We start from the raw sequence: 23,300 nt of genomic DNA, 5'->3' as shown, positions 1-23,300 counted from the left end.
AAAGCTGACTGTCAAATTAACGTGTGTCAGACTTACAAGACCTGAGTGTTTTTACGGCAAGCATGGGCTGCTGAAGACCTAAAGAGCCCATCGTTATTGTTGTAGTAAAAACAACTAAATTATGATAGATACCGGTAATACTTTTGACTCAACATTGACCGTGCAAACCAGTTCTTTTAAACTGAGATGATATCAAGCAGGAAAAGTCAACAGAGTATTAATAAATACAGTATAGAATAGAATACAAATACTAAAAATGATTAACATCTATCTTGATTCTTCTTCCTATATACAATCAGTAATAAACATAACTATACGAGTCATAAAAGAACCATACACCAAAAATATTTACAATTATTGAAACATAAATTCAAAAACTCATTTATGATTACTCACAGTAACCATAGAAATATCTACACAACTTTCTTAGGACATCCCCGAGGAATGAAACAATATATGAAAGATGACCTCATCAAGGAGGAGGTTTATGAGGCTCCTACAAACAGTATGGTACCAGTTTCTTAAAAAGAAAATGTTTTCAATGTATAGTAATGAAAACATCGTGTCATTGGAAAACTTGAGTTTACTAAAAATGTTAGGAAATTTTGGGAGCCATGCTTTACCGCGCTATAACTGAAGCGCTCAATAACGAGGGAACACTGTACGTAACAACTTGTAATGTGTGTGAGAAGTCGTACGAAAATACGCTACATGTATTTGAAGGGGGCGTGGCCTAAATGCAAATGTCCGATTGGGATTTTAAATTTTCCGGACCCCTGGTCATGTATACAAGATATATAGAATTCAAAATTTGCTACTTCATCGGGATAATGAAGACCTAAGTGTTCATTTAAAATTATTAGAAAACCTGCACATAGTTCTCTATTCTGTATGAAAACTGCATCAACAAAGAGGCCTATTATAGGTCTTTGAAAGGCATTTAGAAGTGATACACATAAGAAAGTGAATATATGGATGTCAACTTCTTTATTTTGAGGAACACATAACAAAGAAGCTGATATCCATATATTCTCTTCCTTAGGCCTATTATATGTTTTGTAAAATAGTATGATCGTACATAATAATGTTGTTTCATGCTTCATGAATGTTCTTGAAACATGCACTGAAGCATTGCAACAGTGTAAATACAAATGTCACCCAGCCAAGTTGCAATCTCATTAAAATCAGATCTTAGTTTTCGCTACCGCTAAACAAAGATCTGAGGACATCCCATTACGGGTCACGTCAGACCGACGTCACCCCCTCTCGCACTATATTTTCAAAATTCTTTTAAGCCTTATTTGAATTAATGTAGGTATGCAATTTTGTAAGAAAAGACGTGTTCAAACTTGTGTTTACAGGATGATAACATTTTAACACCTGATGAAAAAACAAAACGAATTATTGTTCTCATTGAACAAACATTATTCAATAGATATATATGAAAATGTACTGTGACTATGCTGTTTCAACCCTTTGTTAATTCAATACAAATCTTTGATGAAATTACATAAAAGGTAAAAAACTTGTATAAAAATACAAAATGACAGATTACCTAAGGATAGAAATGTCAGAGTAGTTGAATCGGCTAGAGAGTGAGTGATACATTACAGGTTGTTTAGAAAATATGTAAACATTAAATGCCTCCCGAATCACCATGCTAACTTTTAAAAACTTATTTTCGCCTTCTAAATCAAAGGCATGATTGACTAAATTGATGAAGATGAGACATGGCATCCTGAATGGATCCGGTTGAAAGACGATCCCTTCTTGTGACTGACTTATGTAAATGAAGACGTATACTGTAAATCTGGAAATTAATGAGATTCCAAATTAATATGACTGCTGACCCCTAGCCAAAAATGCGAATCAATATCAATGCGACTCCCCCACCCCATCCCCAGTGGAATGATACATATCCTTACCTTAATCCAATCAAACAGCAAATAGCACTGCTTATTATCGCTGAGTAGAGCACTTCCGTAAAAACAATATACATTGTTTTCCTTAAAACAACACACAGTTTATAAGTTTACTCTGTTGAGTGGCATTAGGAAGTTAAAAGAAAACAAACTAATTGAGCCAACAACAGTTCACTGATAGGTATGGGGAGAAGGTGTCAACAAGCTTGACACGAGTGGTTGCACTCTTGACCCCAGCAGTGATCACTCACCGGATGCCCATTGTGTAAGTCCTATTCTTTGAATGACATTGTTATATACTTGTTACAACTGCTCAATAAACCGTGTTTGTGTTTATATTCAAGTTGGTATTTCCGCTATCCAAAGTGTGCAGTGAGGCCGTCTGATTGATGATAGTCATTTGAAGACATAAATGCAAAGTTAATTAATGCGAGCAAAGACCACTCGCATTTTTCGCATTAAATTCACGCTCGTGTTAATTTCAAGATTTAAAGTATCATATACACATAACATTTGAATGATAAAGTTGATATGGGTTGTTGCAGGTATACATTGAATGTGACATCTCCATCTATTGAGCCACACTATACACTCCAGCTTGATAACGGTGTAAGAATCTACATCGAAACGTCGCTATATGCAATAAACCAGAAGTTGTTATCCATAGAGTTGTACGGTTATCTTACTTATTTACCAACTTCTAGAATGCCAATCAAACAGTCACACTATACACAACATTAGCACCGTCTATGCTATACAGCATCATACAACACACTACTGGTAATACAACACTCCTCATGTGATACGGAACATTACACCCTTCTGAAATAAGATTATTTAAGACATTCAATAGAAAAATTCTCTGTAATCTACATGATCTATATAAATCAATATTTGAACAAGAGTCACAACCTCTTCATTATGTCGTGTAAAAGAAATGGACTGTAATCAAATGGTATTGCATAAGTGAAATTTGTATCACATCGCTCTATGTGCAAGGATCGAAACAACCACAATTTTGATAACAACCATGATTTAAAAAACACACAAGGGTCTTGTTATCTTTTCTGGTGCTAAAAATTGTTTACACAATACAGGTCATTGAATAAGTGAGTGAGTGAGTGAGTATGGCTTAACGTCATTTTGAACAGTATTTCAATCATATCATGTCAAGAGGACACAGTACATAATTTGGGAGGAAAGCCCAAAGTGATGCAGGTCTTTGAAATTGAAACATAATTGGGGTGAATCTTAGATTCGAACCCACAATCGTCGATCACTTGCACCCTAATTGATGAAACCCTGCACATAGTTTCTATGACCCCGCACGTTTTTCAAGTCATTTAAAGTTATGAAGTAGCTAAACAGGGTAATCTGTTCCTGATCAGAAAATCATACTGAAAAGGTGAGAAAGACAAGATGGCTGTTCTGACAAACGTAAACCAAAGTGTTGTGGCACAATCCCTCCATTGCTGCTGCAACATGCTCTGCGACCTAGGGCTGGGACGGGTAACTCAGGTACTCAGGTCGGGTGGGTACCGAGAAGGACCCAGGTACCCACAGGACTACTCAGACCCGTGGTTAGTCACGTTAGTCCCGTGACAAAAAAATCACTGTAACTTCATGGTTACACTACAAGTCTCTTTGTTTCTGACAATGTACTCATTTTTTCTGACCTTTATATGTTTGAATAAAGATAAGCTTCTGTCAACTTCAGTGTATGCAAGACAAGATTGTTTTATACGTGTGTCTAAATAAGTTTTGCCAGGGCGCCATTAAAACAATTCTCAGTCGGACATTATGTACCCTACTCTTGTGACCTACAGTGGGTGCCTGGGTAGAGTCGCGTAATAAGGGTCGGGAACCTCAGCAGTAAACGTGGACTCGTCCCAGCCCCACTGTGAGCTATACACACACTACCCAGTCCTTTAGGAAACTTTCATGCAATAGCACTCTGTTACAATACTGTCATGATGAACATATATGGTGTAAACAAATACAATTTGAAAAATCATGTTCTGACCAACATTAGCCACAAGGTTAGATGTACAATGTGGGGAGACACGGCGTGTTGACAACCGCGGCACATTGTTGACTACACAAGGTTACATGACGATTCTCAGAATCAGCATAACACTCCAATGTAAGACTTACAGCTTTCTCCTTTGAGGCAAACAATAAAAAACATTATAATCCCAGCAACATCTTCACAACAGCGAACAATTCACTTTCCTGACCGCTAAGAACCAACAGTTTCACCACAAGAACATTTTTGGCTTCATAGCTATCAAACTATCCTTTCATATTCTGGCAAGTTGAAATCTAACCATGTCAATCTTCTAAAACCCTATGACAGTTTCACCACAAAGAACATTTTTGGCTTCATAACTATCAAACTATCCTTTCGTATTCTGGCAAGTTGAAACCTGACCATGTCAATGTTCCGAAACCCTACGGCTTTATGTATCTACGAAACCATATTCATCTTCTCAATGCCGATGGATACCAAGTTCTTGCTCTATGATAATGCTAAACCTGACTGACAAGCTGCAGACTGTGTGAAAAGGACAGGATTGTAACATGATGCCCAAACACACGAGATCGTCTTCTTGTTACACAGCAGTGTTACCCAACATTCAGTCACCTATTTGGCAGGTTGTATCACATTTTGCTTCTTTGTTCTAATGAATGATAATAATAATAATATATGACAACCAGACACGTATCTGGGAACTGACTCCCTGGACCTATGTGGAAAATCCATTCTGATTGATTCCCTGCAAGATGATACAAAAGGCTGCTTGTGATTCTGACTTGATATGTACACCAGACACTGCCAAGCAACATCACTGCATAACTCGGAATGAAATTACAACAGATGCTGCATTAAATATACTCAGGACAGATACTCATGAAATTCAGATTTGGGCAATCACTGAAATGCCAAATACAAGTGTAAAGATACAAAACATGATATACCTTGATGTCAGATGTGGAAGTATTTTTAAATTATATAATTCCATTTCCATTTTAAGGGGGATTAATTTTCCTCCAATTGGCAATTTGGCATCAGAAGAAGGACAACAAATATATTACACATATACAGTGAAATCCTATCAATCTGGACACTACCATTCGCAATTAAAATAATGGATCAACAGATATGGGATTAAAAAGTCATAGGTTTGGGGGAAATGTCCCTTTAATAAGTAAACTTTCCTAAAAGCAGTTGTCTGGAAGGAAGAGTTTGTTGTTGACTATGTGTCAGGATTAACTTCGTTTCATTTTAACTAGAAGTCACATCTTTACAAATTAACGCTGGAGGATTTAAAATCACAGGCCTCCTCTCTATAATAAATGGCAGGTCTCTCGGGATGTCGCCATACATGATAGGGCAATACAGCGCTAGTATCTTCCAATAATTAAAACCAGTAGTCATTGACATTGAGAAACATATACCCTAAGTAGGGAGTTTAAGGGTCAAGTACGGTTGTCTTATACCCCACGACCCATCCCTCCAGTCTTGGCACTTTGATGATGATAATTCCAATACTTAAACAAAATCTTTGAAAGTTGTATTGCAAAGACCACTTTGTGGAATGCGAACCAAGTTGGGTAACACCAATGGTGTACAATGGCTCCTCTGGATCATGCTAGGTTGTCTGACTTGCTACACATTTGGATGGCTTTTTTCTAATTGAAGAAAACATATCTTTGACAGCTGTACGTCTGGAACAAATAATTTTGTCTAGTAGATGCTAAAATGTTTGTGAGATTCACTGTTCCTTTGGTTGTTTATCTCGGAGACAGGTCCTGCTGCTTGCGGATAAGGGAGCCAATGATGTTGGCGTAGTGCACGCCGAAGACGGACCTGTTGTGGGAGACAAGACGCAGGAAGCGTCCCAGCATCTGGCTGAGCTCTGTCTGGAAGGCGGAGTACCCCGCGGGAACCTTCAGCGGCTCCGTATGTCGGGAAGTGATGGAGCCTTTGATGAATGAACAGATCCTCTTGTCTGCAATGTGATAATATAACCCAGTTTGAACATCATACTGGACAGCTTAAAGTGTTAGTGATTGAGTGAATATGGTTTTACGCCGCTTTTAGCAATATTCCAGCAAAATCACAGCATGGGACACCAGAAATGGGCTTCACACATTGTACCCATGTCGGAAATCGAACCCTGGTCTTCAGTGTGGGGAGCGAAAGTTTTAACCACTGGGCTACCTGACCACACCCCACAATGTAGGTGTTAAAAAACAATGATAAAAGTAGGTTATGATCTTGTTCAGGATGATGTGAGAATTGTGTCCCTAACTGCAGCAATAATTTCAAAAGGGTATTTCAAAATTATGCTGAAGAATTCAAAAAGATTCAGATTGATGTGACAACATGTTGGTCAACTGACAAATTACAGGTGAAAATGATAAGCTGAGTTAGCAGAAATATAGGGATGGGCCCCATTTTGCGGAGGAGGAAGGCAGTATGAAGAATTTAACTGTGTACTCAACTTCGACATGCATGTCAGTTACCATTGTGTTTTGAAGTAATATCATAAGACATATTCTGATTGCCTGACTCATACTTTACAGTGATAGAAGCCTTGGAAACCTACAACATTAATTCACTTGGGTGAGATCATCCATAATTCTTTGTTACTCTAAGTGTTACACTTGCCGAGGCTAGTAGAAATTAATGTTTAATCCCGATAATTTTCACTATACAGCAACATACTCAGCTAATTATCTCTGCTTATCTCTGCTTTTCTGTTTAGCATTTTAGATTTACACAGCTTCATGTTCAATAAGGACAGTCATCAACATACTAATCTAATCTAAGAGTAAAAACAATCTAATTTTGTTTAACTTTAACAAAAAGTGTTAATTAAATATTAAAGTGACAAGTTTCCTCCTACTTACGCATGACAGTTGTGACAGCATGGTCTTCAGCAGCAACATCTGAGATCTGACCCATGAGACACTTTCCCTTCTCCTCGTCCAGCTGGGAGAAGCCGTGCTTGACAAGGCACTCATTCACATCTTTCTTCACCTGATCAGCCACAGACACAATCACCTTCTTGAAATCTCTGTAAAACAGACACAATCACCTTCTTGAAATCTCTGTAAAACAGACACAATCACCTTCTTGAAATCCCTGTAAAACAGACACAATCACCTTCTTGAAATCTCTGTAAAAATAGACACAATCACCTTCTTGAAATCTCTGTAAAACAGACACAATAACCTTCTTGAAATCCCTGTAAAACAGACACAATCACCTTCTTGAAATCTCTGTAAAACAGACACAATCACCTTCTTGAAATCTCTGTGAAATAGACACACATTTAGCGTGTGTAAGTGTTGATGAATTACAGGAATATCGGAAAAGGAAAATAAAGAATCAGCTCACTCACTTGCTGATCTCACATGTCACTGGGCAAAGAATTTAGTTTGTTTGTTTGTTGTTTAACACCACACTCAGCAATATTCCAGCTATATGACAGCAGTCTGTAAAAAATGGAGACAGGACCAGGCAATCCAGTGATTGACATTATGAGCATCGATCCATGCAATTGGGATACGATGACATCCATCAACCAAGTCAGCGAGCCTGACCACCTGATCCTGTTAGTCGCCCCTTACAACAAGCATATTCGCCTGTTACGGCAAGCATGGGTTGCTGAAGACCTATTTTCTAACCAGATCTTCATGGGTCGCAAAGAATTGAACATATTTAAACACGTATGTAGCTCCGGCAGAGATGGATTACAAGGCAGTGTTTATGAAAAATCTGAATAGACTTAAGACTGGAGACTTGCGTAAAGGCAAATAAACATTTTTAGATTTCCAGTGTCCAGTAAATGTGAAAGTCTGACTTACTTCTCTTCTCCAATGACAGTGAGTATATTGGACTTGAGTGTAGTCTTGAGGTCCTGTATTCCGGCTATGGGGGCCCCTACAGTACTGTACGTCACCAGCAACACAGACGCCACCAGGGTCAGCTGACGAGTCTTGTCACGCAGCTCCAGGATCCGGCCCTGGTCCATCAGTAGAGTCTGCACAGATAACACGGAACACCGACGTCACCACAACACTGAGCTATACTTAAACAATGAGTCTCACTTCAACACTGAGGTCACTTCAACACTGAGCTACACTACAACACTGAGCTACACTATAACACTGAGCTACACTTAAACAATCAGCTACACTACAACACTGAGCGACACTTCAACACTGAGCTACACTACAATGCTGAGCTACATTACAACACTGAGCTACACTACAACGCTGAGCTACATTACAACACTGAGCTACACTTCAACACTGAGCTACATTACAACAATCAGCTACACTTGAGCACAAGGTCACTTCAACACTGAGCTACACTGCAACACTGAGGTACACTTCGAAACTGAGCTACCCTTCAACACTGAGCTACACTTCGACACTGAGCTACACTTCAACAATCAGCTACACTACAACAATCAGCTACACTTGAGCACGAGGTCACTTCAACACTGAGCTACACTGCAAAACTGAGCTACACTTCGAAACTGAGCTACCCTTCAACACTGAGCTACACTTCGACACTGAGCTACACTTCAACAATCAGCTACACTACAACAATCAGCTACACTTGAGCACGAGGTCACTTCAACACTGAGCTACACTGCAACACTGAGCTACACTTCAACACTGAGCTACACTTCAACACTGAGCTACACTATAACAATGAGCTACTCTTGAGCATCGAGGTCACTTCAACACTGAGGTACGGTGCAACGCTGAGGTACACTACAACACTGAGGTACACTACAACACTGAGCTACACTACAACACTGAGGTACACTACAACACTGAGCTTCACTTCAACACTGAGCTACACTTCAACAATCAGCTACACTACAACAATCAGCTACACTTGAGCACAAGGTCACTTCAACACTGAGCTACACTTCAACACTGAGCTACACTGCAACACTGAGCTACACTATAACAATAAGGTACTCTTGAGCATCGAGGTCACTTCAACACTGAGGTACGGTGCAACACTGAGCTACATTACAACACTGAGCTGCACTACAACACTGAGCTACACTACAACACTGAGCTACATTACAACACTGAGCTACACTACAACACTGAGCTACACTATAACAATGAGGTACTCTTGAGCATCGAGGTCACTTCAACACTGAGGTACGGTGCAAACACTGAGCTGCACTACAACACTGAGCTACACTTCAACACTGAGCTACACTACAACACTGAGCTACACTACAACACTGAGCTACACTATAACAATGAGCTACACTATAACAATGAGGTACTCTTGAGCATCGAGGTCACTTCAACACTGAGGTACGGTGCAACACTGAGCTACATTACAACACTGAGCTGCACTACAACACTGAGCTACACTTCAACACTGAGCTACACTACAACACTGAGCTACATTACAACACTGAGCTACACTTCAACACTGAGCTACACTATAACAATGAGGTACTCTTGAGCATCGAGGTCACTTCAACACTGAGGTACGGTGCAAACACTGAGCTGCACTACAACACTGAGCTACACTTCAACACTGAGCTACACTACAACACTGAGCTACACTACAACACTGAGCTACACTATAACAATGAGCTACACTATAACAATGAGGTACTCTTGAGCATCGAGGTCACTTCAACACTGAGGTACGGTGCAACACTGAGCTGCACTACAACACTGAGCTACACTACAACACTGAGCTACACTACAATACTGAGGTACACTTCAACACTGAGCTACATTACAACACTGAGCTACACTACAACACTGAGCTACACTACAACACTGAGCTACACTATAACAATGAGGTACTCTTGAGCATCGAGGTCACTTCAACACTGAGGTACGGTGCAACACTGAGCTGCACTACAACACTGAGCTACACAACACAGAGCTACACTACAACACTGAGCTACACTACAACACTGAGCTACACTATAACAATGAGCTACTCTTGAGCATTGAGGTCACTTCAACACAGAGCTACACTACAACACTGAGGTCATTTCAAGACTGAGCTACACAACAACACATAGCTACACTACAACACAGAGCTACACTTCAACACTGAGCTACACAACAACACTTAGCTACACTTCAACATTGACTTGGTTCCTAGGTTACTGCTCTGGAAATAGTGATATTGAAACCATGGAAACCATTAGTACTGCTGACTCCACACAATCAACACGATCATTGCTCATCTATACCTCTGGGAACACTTGATCATCCTTCCACTGTAGAAGTTCCATGTAAGCCTCATTCATGATAGATGCTGGCGTGAATTTTGACCCTGCAGTGGCTCCCTCTCCCAACGGTTCTTCCTCCACCAACAGCTGTTCGAAGCTTCGCTTCAGCCATACTTTCGAGAACTGCAGGCCATCTGTCCCATGTTCTGACAACATATATGCATGGTCTAACTGAGCACCATAACACGGAAGTGACTATTTGGATACACAATATTTGTTCTCAAGGTTATCCAACGTCTGGATTGGTTGTCGTGGTGGGGCAGCCTTGTTGATACATTGTCTGTTTGATTTTTAAAGCCTCAGATAGAAATATTGGGTTTGGGGCAGATAAACAAGTGATTGATGCTATGAGCAAACTTACATACTGTTGGGGTCCCAAATTCTGACCACCCACTCCAATTACAAGAAGCATGGGTTACCGGGGACCTATTCTAACCCAAAATCACCCCTGGGTTTAACAAGGGTGTACTAAGCCACATGGGTAAAACGTGTGAACCACAGTGCGGACAATTTTGAACTTGATATTTATTTGCATCCTTTATATGCCTGAAACAGATGAAGCCCAGAGGATAGACTGCCTTGAGGACACATACCCAGACAGCCTACCATCTTGTGTCTTATCAATTAACTCCCACATCATGCACACAGCCTCTCATCCTAACCACATACCACACAGCCTACCATCCTAACTACCTCCCACACAGCCTACCATCCTAACTACCTTCCACACAGCCTACCATCCTAACTACCTTCCACACAGCCTACCATCCTAACTACCTCCCACACAGCCTACCATCCTGACTACCTCCCACAAAGCCTACCATCCTTACTACCTCCCACACAGCCTACCATCCTAACTACCTCCCACACAGCCTACCATCCTAACTACCTCCCACACAGCCTTCCATCCTAACTACCTCCCACACAGCCTACCATCCCGACTACCTACCACACAGCCTACCATCCTGACTACCTACCACACAGCCTACCATCCTAACTACTTCCCACACAGCCTACCATCCTAACTACTTCCCACACAGCCTACCATCCTAACTACCTCCCATAAAGCCTACCATCCTAACTACTTCCCTAGCAGTCTACCATCCTAACTACCTCCCACCCTAACTACCTTCCACACAGCCTACCATCCTAACTACCTTCCACACAGCCTACCATCCTAACCACCTCCCACACAGCGTACCATCCTAACTACCTCCAACACAGCTTACCATCCTGTGTCTTGAGGAATTCCTGGAACTTGTTGCGCTCATACTCCACACTCTGCTGCTGGAGGTATGGCCTCATCTGCTGGATGGTGAAGTTGGCCATGTCCATCTTCATCAGGTCTAAAACCTCAAATATCTCCCTGGAAACCACAGAACCAAACAATGTGTGACCACTTGGAAATATTGAACTTCAAAACTGGAGGGTATTTCTGTCTGCTACAACTACATCGACTACAGTAGAGTAGTAACTATACCATGGATACAGTGGTGTCTGCTACAACTACATTGACTACAGTAGAGGTGTAACAATACCATGGATACAGTGGGGCTGTGATACGATACTATTGGTGTGATATGATTCGTATTCTGATTTAGTACTTCAATTTCATAAGTTGATATTCTTTCTTTTTGCATGTGAATCACAACCCTGAATTATTTGTTTTCAAATTTCAGAAATCGAAGATGGGATATTGTAGGGCAAAAATATATACCGGTAGGCTAGAGGGCACTGGGAATGTTATGCTATTTATAGCCAACCTGGAAATACCAGAGAATCTGCGTAAGCTGGTTGCTGATCAGTTTCTGTTACTATTCACCAATATGACTTGTCATGAAATGTATCGTATCTATTGCGATACACGGGATGTCAATCAATGTATCATTTCGTGGGGCTTGTATTGGGATACAATACTGTATCGTTCCACGGCGAAGTAAAAAAAATTATAAACAAATATGTATTGTTATGTTGGGAACTGATTTACCACTTATTCTAGATGACATTGCTTTTATTCTAATGTTGATAATGAACACACTGTTATCAGTTATCAGTTATCAGTAAAATCAACAATTTCATGATCATAGATCAGATCGTCTTGGCTGGGCGCCGCCATTTTGTTTAAAGCAATTGTAAGTGATACAAGAGGCAGAATCTGATTGGTCAATAGGAGGAGCATAGAAGGGACATAACTTGTAACAGCATTTTATATAGTTATAACTTGTTCCCAATCCGTTTCCCTTTAAGTAAAACCAATATGTTTAAATCAAAACATCATGATATAGGTCTTACTTGAAGAGAGGCACAACTTCCTTCTGTCCCTTGAGCTTGGCAATCTGGTCATCCCTCAGGGGGGCACACAGTCGGCCCATGATGCCTACTACATAGTCAGCATAGTAGTGGATGTCAAACGCTTCGTTCTCCATCTTCTGTTCAATAAGCTCAAGGTCAAGGACTTCATTCACCTGGGCTCGTAATCGAACATGCTGGGGTAGCAAGAGTGACAACAGCACCTGGAAACACAAGCCAGAATTCGTGAAAAGATAACCAGTTTAAAAAGAACATGTTAACACAAGCCAAACACCATACAGTAAAACACAAGCAGTTAACACAAGCCAGCGTACATAAAGTGAAAAGATAATCTGTGAAATCTCTTGACCCTAGTCACGAGTACATAAAGTGAAAAGATAATCTGTGAAATCTCTTGACCCTAGTAACGAATACATAAATGAAAAGATAATCTGTTAAACCTGTTAACACAAGCCAAATACATCATTTGTACATGCAGTGAAAAGATAATCAGTTGAAAACCTGCTAAAACAAGCCATGATAAATGAAAACATCACCTATTAACATAAGCCAGATTACATACAGTGAAAAGATAACCTGTCAAGACGAGGCAGATCCCATGTTGTAGAGCTAGTCTTGTAGATTATAGGTTGTAGCAGGATCACTCCGGGACATGTGGTTTTATGTCCAGAGAGCCGGAAGCGAGTGGTATAAAACCTAACGAGGGATGCATAAAACCGCATGTACCATATGTGATCCTGCTGCAACAAACTTATCTTACCGACATGTTTCATGTGACATTGTAAAAAATTAACACAAATTCAAAATTGATAGAAAATAGCTGTTTGATTGAGTTGTGGTTAACTTGTGCTATGTCACTGACTTTCATTGACTAAAAAAAAAAGCATGCAGAATTTTGCTTTGAAGTGCGGTATAAGGGATTTATTCTGTCTCTCAGAAATCATGTACAGCCTGTCTAGCTCTTGGCGGGGTATAAGCAGCGTTAGAAATTTGCACTGGTCCTGAAGTTAAGGTATCTTAAGGACTAGTAGAAATTTGCCTTTATTAAGGGTTTTGCTATAAGTTATCATTCTGAGGACTAGCGGACTAAAACAGTTTAGAGAAATTTATTTCCCTCCAAGGTGGGATACATAGTATTTTGTCAAGATCACATGGACCAATCAGATCTCATCATGACATCAGACATGGTTGGTTGGTTGGTTTGTTGTTTAACGCCGCACTCGGCAATATTACAGCAATATGATGGGGGTCTGTAAATAATCGAGTCTGGACCAGACAATCCAGTGATTGATATCATGAGCATCGACCCATGCAATTGGGATCGATGACATGCATCAACCAAGTCCAGTCTGACCACCCGATCCCGTCAGTCGCCTCTTACGGCAAGCATGGGTTGCTGACATGGAGGTATGACAAACATCTGAATTTTATCGAACTATAAATCACCTAAGACCACAGACAAAATAACTTCACTTACCTCCTTAACCTCTTCAATAAGCACCAGCGACCTTTTGAATTCTGGGGGTTCCTGGCTGATCTCTTCATGCAGCAAGTCCCAGAATGCTTTGTGTACTACTTCCTGTACTTGAGACTGAACACTGCAAAAGATTCGGAAGACAAAAGATCAATCTTTTGGTAAAAGAAACACACATTCTGTAACAAAGCATATTTTATAAGGAACATATGCATTGGTTCTTCTTGGTGACATCAAAGCAGATTGTAACTTGTTCACATTGTCTGGATGGCCTTTTTCGGTATTTGGAAACATAAAAGCTCGACCCATTAGCCAATCAAGTGACCTTGGAATCACTTGCAGTTTTATATAATAACATATACACAATGTGAAATTCCCTTTAGCATGTTTAATCAGCATGTTGAATAAAAATTAAAAAAACTTTTGTTTAAATTACACTTGAAAAGGCATTTGGGGGAGAAATTCAGACAGAGCTTTATCATGTTCATATCAATGTGAGCCATTACTGTAACAGAAATCTAGGGCCAGCAGACTCATCCTGCTCGGACAAGAAGGTCACTTATATTCGGTATCTAATCTGGAAGATCTGAGTCAGTGAGTGAGTATGGTGTTACACCGCTTTTAGCAATATTCCAGCAATATCACAGGGTGGAACACCAGAAATGGGCTTCACACATTGTACCCATGTTGGGAATCGAAACCTGGGTCTTCAGCATGACGAGCGAACGCTTTAACCACTAGCCTACCTGACCGCCCCTGAAAGATCTGAAAAGTTGCATATGATCATACCTGTTTTTCTGTGGTTTGCGGGTTTCCAGTTTGAAGTCACCATCGACCACAATCTCATGCGCGAGTGTCATGTTCCTCACACCATTCGCTGCCTCCATCAACTGCTCAAAACTCACGAACTTCGGGGGAGAAGCTATGAAATGAAACATCCACATTTCCTCATTAGTCTTACAGACATAAAAATAACAGCAAACAAGTTACCTTTGGCTAGGTTAAACTAAATAACATAGATTCATGTACCTTAATAATTAAGTTACATCTGACACAAGTGTGTGGGCTGGTTGGCATAACTAGGGATAGGAACATGCAAAGTCTGGTAAAAAAGGAGTATAAGATCTTTACAGCAAGGCAACAAAAAGTTAGTCATTTCGTTCACAGGGTTTCTTTTCATATAGGTGAGGTGAAATGGAGTTTAACGTCGCGTCCAAGATTATTGCACTTATATAGCGACGTGAATGTGTGTGTACTAGTCCGGACTAATGCCGATTTATAGTGCTAGCACATTGAGATACCATGCCGCAGTTTAACATGAATACCCCACTCAGACACAGTATACTGACTCCGAGCCGACCAGTCCTTGTTTTAGACCTTAGTGCCGAGTGCTTGACAGGGTAACAACAAGTACCATCTTTTAACGTCTTTTGGTATGACGCGGCTGGGGATCGAACCCCAGACCTTCCGCTCTCCAGGCGGACGCTCTACCATTAGACCACGGAGGTGGTCTCTTTTCATATATTATTGTGAGGTGGGACAAACTGTTCAGGGTACACAGTGGTATGCAAAGTATCCGTGCACACATTTGTGGACAGGACTATGTGTGTGGTGTATTTTGTCAATAAAAGGAAATGGAACATAGGCAGTAAATGATGTGAGGTGCCTGTGTGTGTGAGAAGAAGGGGTTGATAGTGAGATAGGGGGGATGACAATCTAACAAGAGGACAAAGTCGTTGATATCCCCTGCAATGGTTAATACTTGTTGTGTATACGTTAACTAGTTACACAGACAGACAGACAGTGGTAGAAACTAACAGTTATAGTCCACTAGTCCTTATAATGATAACATATAGCAAAACCCTTAAAACTGGCAAATTTCTACTAGTCGTTATGATAGCTTAACTATTTGACAGATTGTCAAGAACTATAGGACTAGTGCCAATTTCTAACGCTGACAGACAGACAGACAGACAGACAGACACACACACACACAAAAAGCACAACCACACACACAGACACACACACGCACGCACTCACACACACACACACTCAAAGTTCTTGCCATGGAAACTCGAAAAATAGTATTTTAAAAAATCCCAAATTATCAAAAGGCACCACTTCACCATAAGACCTATCTACAAGATCTATGTGCCAAGTTTGGTAAAGAATTATTGTATGGTTTTCAAGATCTGCTCCGGAAATGACATCTTGCACAGACGGATGGATGGGAGATAATAATCATGTGTGGTGAAAAGGGGGTTTAACGTTGTCATGTTCAAGATTATTGCACTTATACAGCGCATACATGTTAGTGTGTGTGGCTCCTTGTAGTTTGATGGACTTGTGCTATCCCACTGATACCCAATCTCATTAAATTCAGATCTTAGTTCTCTCTAATTGAAATATCTCCATTGAAATTTTTGGTCCTGTTTTTTGTGTGTTGTTGGCTGCTCTGTAACCACGGTAAAGGAAATGACACCTCACCTGCCACCATGAACCCTGGGACACCAGCCGCTTGGGGAGGACTCGGGGTGCGCGTTCGACGTTTCTTGTTCTCTGTCTCGCTGTTTGAACTGTTCAGGCCATTTTCGTCTCCTTCAGAATTCACCTCGGCGTCAATCAAGTTGTTCAAAGTTTCAGGGCTGTTTTCTCCTTTTTCTGCCATGGCAGATGATTTTAGGAATCTGGAATTCAAACTAAAATCAATAAATAAATAATACTTTCAGTTTGTCATTAGTGACAGTGATATCCTTTTCCTCTGTTGTATTTCAGTATCTACTGAAACCCCATGTTTCACTGAAAATTACATTAAATACTAGTGCTGTTACGATACACTCACATATTGGGTGAATCAAAACCATATCCATTCATGAATTGAATTCGTTATTCGTGGTCACAAGAATTGAATATTTATGAATATGCAGTCACGTGCATTTACATATCCTGACCCTTAAAATATCCATAAGAACATATCATATGCATAGATTTCTTCAAAGACAACACTCTTTCATATTTAATTTGACAGTATTTTAGTCACTGGTCATTGTTGCATTTGTGCAGATTCTAGTACCTGGATAAGTGCAGTATATAAAGGTATTATAAAGTAATAATTAACAAACCATGTCAAATAATTTTATTTTGTTATTGTTTCACTGAATATCATTAATAATACATCAACTGCTGACTTGTTATTGTATTCATGAATAAATATTTGTATTCATTACCCTATATTCATGATACGAATCATATTCGCCTAATAGTGTTATCGTTGCAGCCCTATTAAATACTGTGCAGATTTATGCCACGAACTATGATTTTCATGGTCAATATGAAGTTGATGAAGGAGAGAAAACCTATGAATTTGATCAGGATAGACCATATATTGAGCAGAGGCGGAACCAGGACTTTGAAAAAGGGGTGTTGAACATAATACCCAAGTCACAAAGTGTCTTGACCGAGGGCAAAGTTAACATGTAAGGTGTCTGAAAAAACGGTGGTGCCAGTGTTGAAGATGGTTTTGGCCTGTTTGAAAACTGGCATTCATTTTACTTTCCATAAATGAGAAAACAAACTGGTCTGTATTAGTATGAAAAATACTTATTTCTAGATTACCCCGGTAACACTTTTTTTGCATGGTGAAAGTACAGATTTAATTTGTAATCTTTATGTGAACATGGTCTTTCATTGACTTTAAGGGCGGTCGGGTAGCCTAGTGGTTAAAGTGTTCACTCGTCATGCCGAACACCCGGGTTCAATTCCCGACATGGGTACAATGTGTGAAGCCCATTTCTGGTGTCCCCGGCCGTGATATTGCTGGAATATTGCTAAAAGCAGCGTAAAACCATACCTACTCACTCACTTTTCAGTTCAAATATTCACAGCTCCAGATAACTCTTTGAGCAATCGAGTTTTTACTCAAAGGTTTTTATTTTAATTGTGTTATTATATTTTTCATTGGGTAACCAATATTTTTCACTCATCTATTCATCAACTTTTTTGGGTTTTTCCCAAAATGAGTTAACATTTTGAGATTTCAAAATATTAATGTTTTAGATGTATGTAAGGGTTCTAACTATAGGCTTGATTGGAAAGTAAATTAGCTCGTAATTGTGTTTCGGAAATTAGCTTCATTGTACGCATGCTGAAAAAGCTTCATTAGGTATTTACGCATGCTGATTTTATACATTTGAATTTTTTATTTAATGCATACGTTTCTGTACGCAAGTTAATTGAAAGTAATTTGGTTTGGAATATTTTGTTGGGATATTTTACGCAGCTTATCTGTGGTTCTGAATATTGATAAAAGATTAATATGAATTTCTAAAAATTTATTCTCATCGTTTTTGGTTAAAATATTGATAAAACTTAACATGATAAATATTAACTCACTCACTATACTCTTCTTTTGATTTCAAAAATCAAAATCTCAGTAAAAATCAAAATCCAGTTCTCAACTATAAATTTAAACTTATTACAACTTACATCTAGGATCAGCAATCCTTCTTGCCACACAGTCACTCTATAGCGTTTATAGATAAGCACGCAATTGACAATTCCACACAAACACTATGCATGCCATGTTTGATGACCTTTTTGGGTATTTGCCAAAAAACAGGACACGTCAAACAGTGATGTTTGTTAAATCTTCAATTAATTGTTTGGGCTCTGTAATTTCTTTTTTTATCCGCCTCTCTGCACCCTTTACTGTTTGTCATAGCCAGAACACCATCAAAGTAATTAGATAGAATTGTTGGAACATGACCGAGCACCAACCTGGCCAGCAGACAATCAGATAATGGCCATTATGTAAATAATGCTATAGATAGTTCCTACATCATATGGTGACAGATTTCCTTGTCTCAAGGAGAAAAACAGTAACCTCATATCATGATGACTGAATATAGAATATATGAAATATATTTTTCATACTTTAGATAATCATCATAATAGATAGAACGCTGGCTGTTTAAAAACATAAGGGGGGTGGTGGGGTCGTTGATATTTGCCCCTAGAGAATTTGAATCTAGAGCTTAAAGCTTTAACTACAGTATTAACATTAGAGAAATGTCAAGGATCCCTTGACTTTCATACTTAATTTCAAATACTATCTGATTAACCTTTAATGTTGTCATGTAAAAACGTGTTTGATTTACTTGGAGTTTAATGACTACAGTGGTCTATTTCATAATTCTCATACAATAAATTTTCGCTTTTATTTATAGATTAATTTAAATCCATACAAAACAAGACAATGCTAAATATAAGTTCAGACTTTTGATCATCCAAAGCAAAGTTAAACTTAAATGGGTCTAACTTAACACGTCGTCAGTTCATTTCAAACTAGTGTAGTTTATGTTAACATGGTTAAATAATGTTTTGCAGTGGCCATGTCTGACACTGCAAACATGTTAAATACATGTCTTCACTATTATTTTCCACACAAAAGAGATACAAGAAGAATTCGTACCAATTATCAGGCGAAGATTAGTCCAGAGATGTTAATTTATCTTTATCAACAAAAGTAATTTTATCAGTATCTATACTAAATACGGTGTACATTGCATCATAAATATTAACTATAATTGCTGTATTTGAATAGGGCCTATCTCATAACCTATCGACACATGTTCCCCAGCTGTTGTTGATGATAGTAGAGTATAGATTGGTGAACTTAACATGCTGAAGGTCAACTGATGAATTGATCAACAACCAATCAACACCATAACACGATAAATATACATTGATGAAAGCCTATACATAGGATATAAGGAGTCATCTAGCTGCTACTGTTATCATGTTTACGAAATAAAGAAACAAGAATGTTTTGAGATACACTCTTCTCCCCTTGTACTCTACACATAAGAGGAAAACGTACAGGCGATCTATAAATATCCCACGAAGCAGGGCACCCCCCCACCCTCCCTCACCCCCGATGCCTAACCCATCAGTTGAATTGTTGGCTTACCCTCATCTATGTCATGGGAAAACACATATATACGTTGTCACAACTTTAAAACTAAGTCTGTTTTTCGAGTCAAAACACTGCACGAAATTCACGAGGGCCTGGCCCACAATCAGCTGATAACAAAATTCGTCTGCATTATTTTGCCTCCGTGACCTAGAAACCAAGGTGGAATTTTCTGCAATAAAAGGGCATCTAAGAGTTAGCACCACCTACCACAGAGGAATACGTCTGTCTGAGTGTTGGGGCGTCTGTATGAATCCAAGGAGTGACTAATATTCGCGTAATCGCCACGAATATTGTGGAAATATCTAGAACCCTGGACAAAGCTTGCTGGGGTACGCGAAGCTTGTTTACGGACGTGACGTCACGATAGGAACGATGGGATGACGCTAGTCTCTATAAATAGGCATTCACTGTTTACAAACAAAGAGCACGTGTTTTAGTTGAAGCGATCTTATTCAATCTGAGGCAACATTTTCACTCTTACCAATCGCAGTGTGTATTTCTAAACTTTGATTCACAATTAATGTTGATTTCAAAGTGTACTGGTACCGATGGTTGCTTTCACAAATATGTGTAGTGTACACACGGATGTGTATATATCCTCGTGTCATGGAAATTCGATCACTTACGAAAAGTCAAGCTCCTCCCAGCGATAGCCCGTTCGCGGAGCTCTCTATACTATGTTACCGAGAGTGTAACGAAGGTGTCACGCGCTGGGAAGGAGCTTGACGAAAAGTGTCTGATCACGTGACATTTACACCATGAAAGTAAACAAGCAGACGACAGGTGTGCCGTCGATTTACAACGTGTGCATTTATTACAATTGACATTTTATTTGAGCTGATCAAGTTACATTAGTGATCTCGGGTTAAAAAGTAGTTGTTTGCTGAATATGAGCTATTACTTACGTTTGGTAACTTGACAAGAAGCATTTTCCGGTCCAAGCGAACGAAAGCGAAGATCTGAGCTGCAGGTATCGTAATTTCTCGTTACATATCGCGAGAAATATTCAAAATGGCCGATCGAAGTTACATGTCGATCGAACTTGTGTGACTTGACGAGAGCGAATTCCGGGCCTCAGATGACTGGGCCATCAGTGCCCCCTAACCCGATTATACGTTTTGTCATGTTCTTTATAACCGAAGTTGATTTTTTTCCATTAGGCGACAGCAACGAATACATCCGTAGCCTCTAGAAACAAACACACTCCCGTGAAGATCCGGGTTGGAATGGATCTGCATAAACCCACGTGTGTCGTAAGAGGCGACGAACGGGATCGGACTGTCAGTCGATACTACTCAAAAGAAGTTTAGGACAAACCGATTCTTCCATATTACCCATATTACAGATTAACTATGGCAATGTGAAAGAAATGGGTTATCCTCTTCTGAGCAGTATATTATAAATCGAAGATATACATGTACATAGTTATGGCACAGTGTATGACTTGTCACATCTGGAAAATGACGTACAAAATAGGCCGTGACGTGCTGACATAATCTTCGCTGCTATAAATAGAAATAAAGCAGTACAGAGATTTGACGTAATCCACAGAGGTGACTTCAACAATGAAGAACTCAACAGGGGAGACTTCAACTTTGACGACATCAACAGGGATGACTTCAACGTTGACGTCATTAACAGGGGAGACTTCAACTTTGACGTCATCAACAGGGATGACTTCAACGTTGACGTCATTAACAGGGGAGACTTCAACGTTGACGTCATTAACAGGGGTGACTTCAACGTTGACGTCATTAACAAGGGAGACTTCAACAATGAACTCAACAGGGGTGACTACAACGTTGACGTCATTAACAGGTGTGACTTCAACAATGAAGACTTCAACAAAGGGGATTTCGAATTCAACAGTGAATATTTCAACAGAGGAGAATTAAACGTTAACGTCATTAAAAGAAGTGACTTTATAACAATGAAGACTTCAACAGAGGAGAATTACACGTTCACGTCATCAACAGAAATGACTTTATAACAATGAAGACTTCAACAGAGGAGAATTAAACGTTCACGTCATTAACAGAAGTGACTTTTACAATGAAGACTTCGACAGAGGAGAATTAAACGTTCACGTCATTAACAGAAGTGACTTTATTACAATGAAGACTTCGACAGAGGAGAATTAAACGTTCACGTCATCAACAGAGGTAAGCAAAAACGACCGCTGACTCCAACAACGAAGACTTCAACATAGACGTCTTCAACAGAGGTGATTTCAACAACGCAGACTTCAAAGAAGACACTGAAACAAAATATTTCCTCAGGAGAGATTTCAACCGAGATGATTTCAACAGAGGTGATTTCAACCAAGATGTTTTCAAGAGAGGTAATTTCAGCAAAGTGACCCTCGATTCGTCATACACTTACAAAGCGACACGCCATCATCTACACACACTGTTAATGTGCCGCTATATCCTTTATGTACACTGACAAAGTGACCCTCGATCCTTTATGTACACTGACAAAGTTACCCTCGATCCTTTATGTACACTGACAATGTGACCCTGGATACTTTATATCGCATTTACACAATACTGCCTCCGTGGTCCAGTGGACAGAGCGCCTGGTCGGTGGTTCGATCCCCCTGGGTATTATACCAAAAGACGCTAAAGTTTTTTAAGATGGTACTTGCTGTTACCCTGCCTGGCGATCGGCATTAATGGGATAAATCAAGGACTGGTCGGTTCGGAGTCAGTATACGGTGTCTGAGTGGAGTATTCATGTTAAACTCATGGTATCTCAATGGGCTAGCACTATGAAATCTCACAACCTTGAACGCGACGTTTAACCCATTATAGCCCATTTCACCCGACCCCACCATCTACATTGGCCGAGAGACAGTACACGCCTTCAGAAAACAAAATATTACAATACACATACGATAGATTTTGTTTATTCAAGTATATCAAATAGCATATATGGTATAAATATATAAATTAAATTAGAGAAAAATAACAGAGTAACTAATAAACGAATCACATAAAATAAATCATATAAATACATTATACACAAAATGATTTGTATCATACGCTGAAAACATAAGTGTAGGGCTTTGGACACATAAATTAACAGATATCGGATTCTCCTCCTGGGGACAAGTGACATACAGACCATCTTCTCCAGGCAAGGGAGTTAACTGGCTATAAAAGTCTAGTTTCCACCGAGGCAAGGGAGTTAACTGCTCAGTTAACTCCCTTGTTTCGCGAAGATGCACTCAGTCGGGGATCCTTACTGCATGCTCAGACGTGGAGTGTTGATTTTGATTGGATCTGCGCGGTGACCTGGGACACTGTTCAAGA

General features: G+C 39.6%; 1 protein-coding gene across 4 annotated transcripts; it reads right to left on the bottom strand.

The window, feature by feature from the left end:
- Nucleotides 1-1,670: 1,670 nt before the first annotated feature.
- LOC124125528 (T-complex protein 11-like protein 1) lies at nt 1,671-20,933 on the bottom strand. 4 transcript variants are annotated; one of them, XM_048383673.1, is made up of 10 exons: nt 20,892-20,933; nt 16,500-16,699; nt 14,802-14,934; nt 14,016-14,136; nt 12,521-12,741; nt 11,458-11,594; nt 10,190-10,374; nt 7,800-7,975; nt 6,840-7,006; nt 1,671-5,935 (listed from the first exon to the last, which is right to left on the bottom strand). In XM_048383673.1, the coding sequence occupies exons 2-10, from the start codon at nt 16,678-16,680 to the stop codon at nt 5,718-5,720; spliced, it is 1,539 nt and encodes a 512-aa protein (XP_048239630.1). In that variant the 5' UTR covers nt 16,681-16,699; nt 20,892-20,933; the 3' UTR covers nt 1,671-5,717. The 4 variants fall into 4 exon arrangements, with proteins under 4 accessions (XP_048239630.1, XP_046344823.2, XP_046344815.2 ...); XM_046488867.2 differs by lacking the exon at nt 20,892-20,933 and adding an exon at nt 20,194-20,438 and having other exon boundaries at nt 16,500-16,711; XM_046488859.2 differs by lacking the exon at nt 20,892-20,933 and adding an exon at nt 20,194-20,436.
- Nucleotides 20,934-23,300: the final 2,367 nt, after the last annotated feature.

Source organism: Haliotis rufescens, unplaced genomic scaffold (genome assembly GCF_023055435.1).
Source record: "Haliotis rufescens isolate VD_foot unplaced genomic scaffold, xgHalRufe1.0.p SCAF_5, whole genome shotgun sequence".
NCBI lineage: Eukaryota > Metazoa > Mollusca > Gastropoda > Lepetellida > Haliotidae > Haliotis > Haliotis rufescens.
Note: the sequence above shows the minus strand (reverse complement) of the source record. Positions and strands in the feature narration are given on the sequence as shown.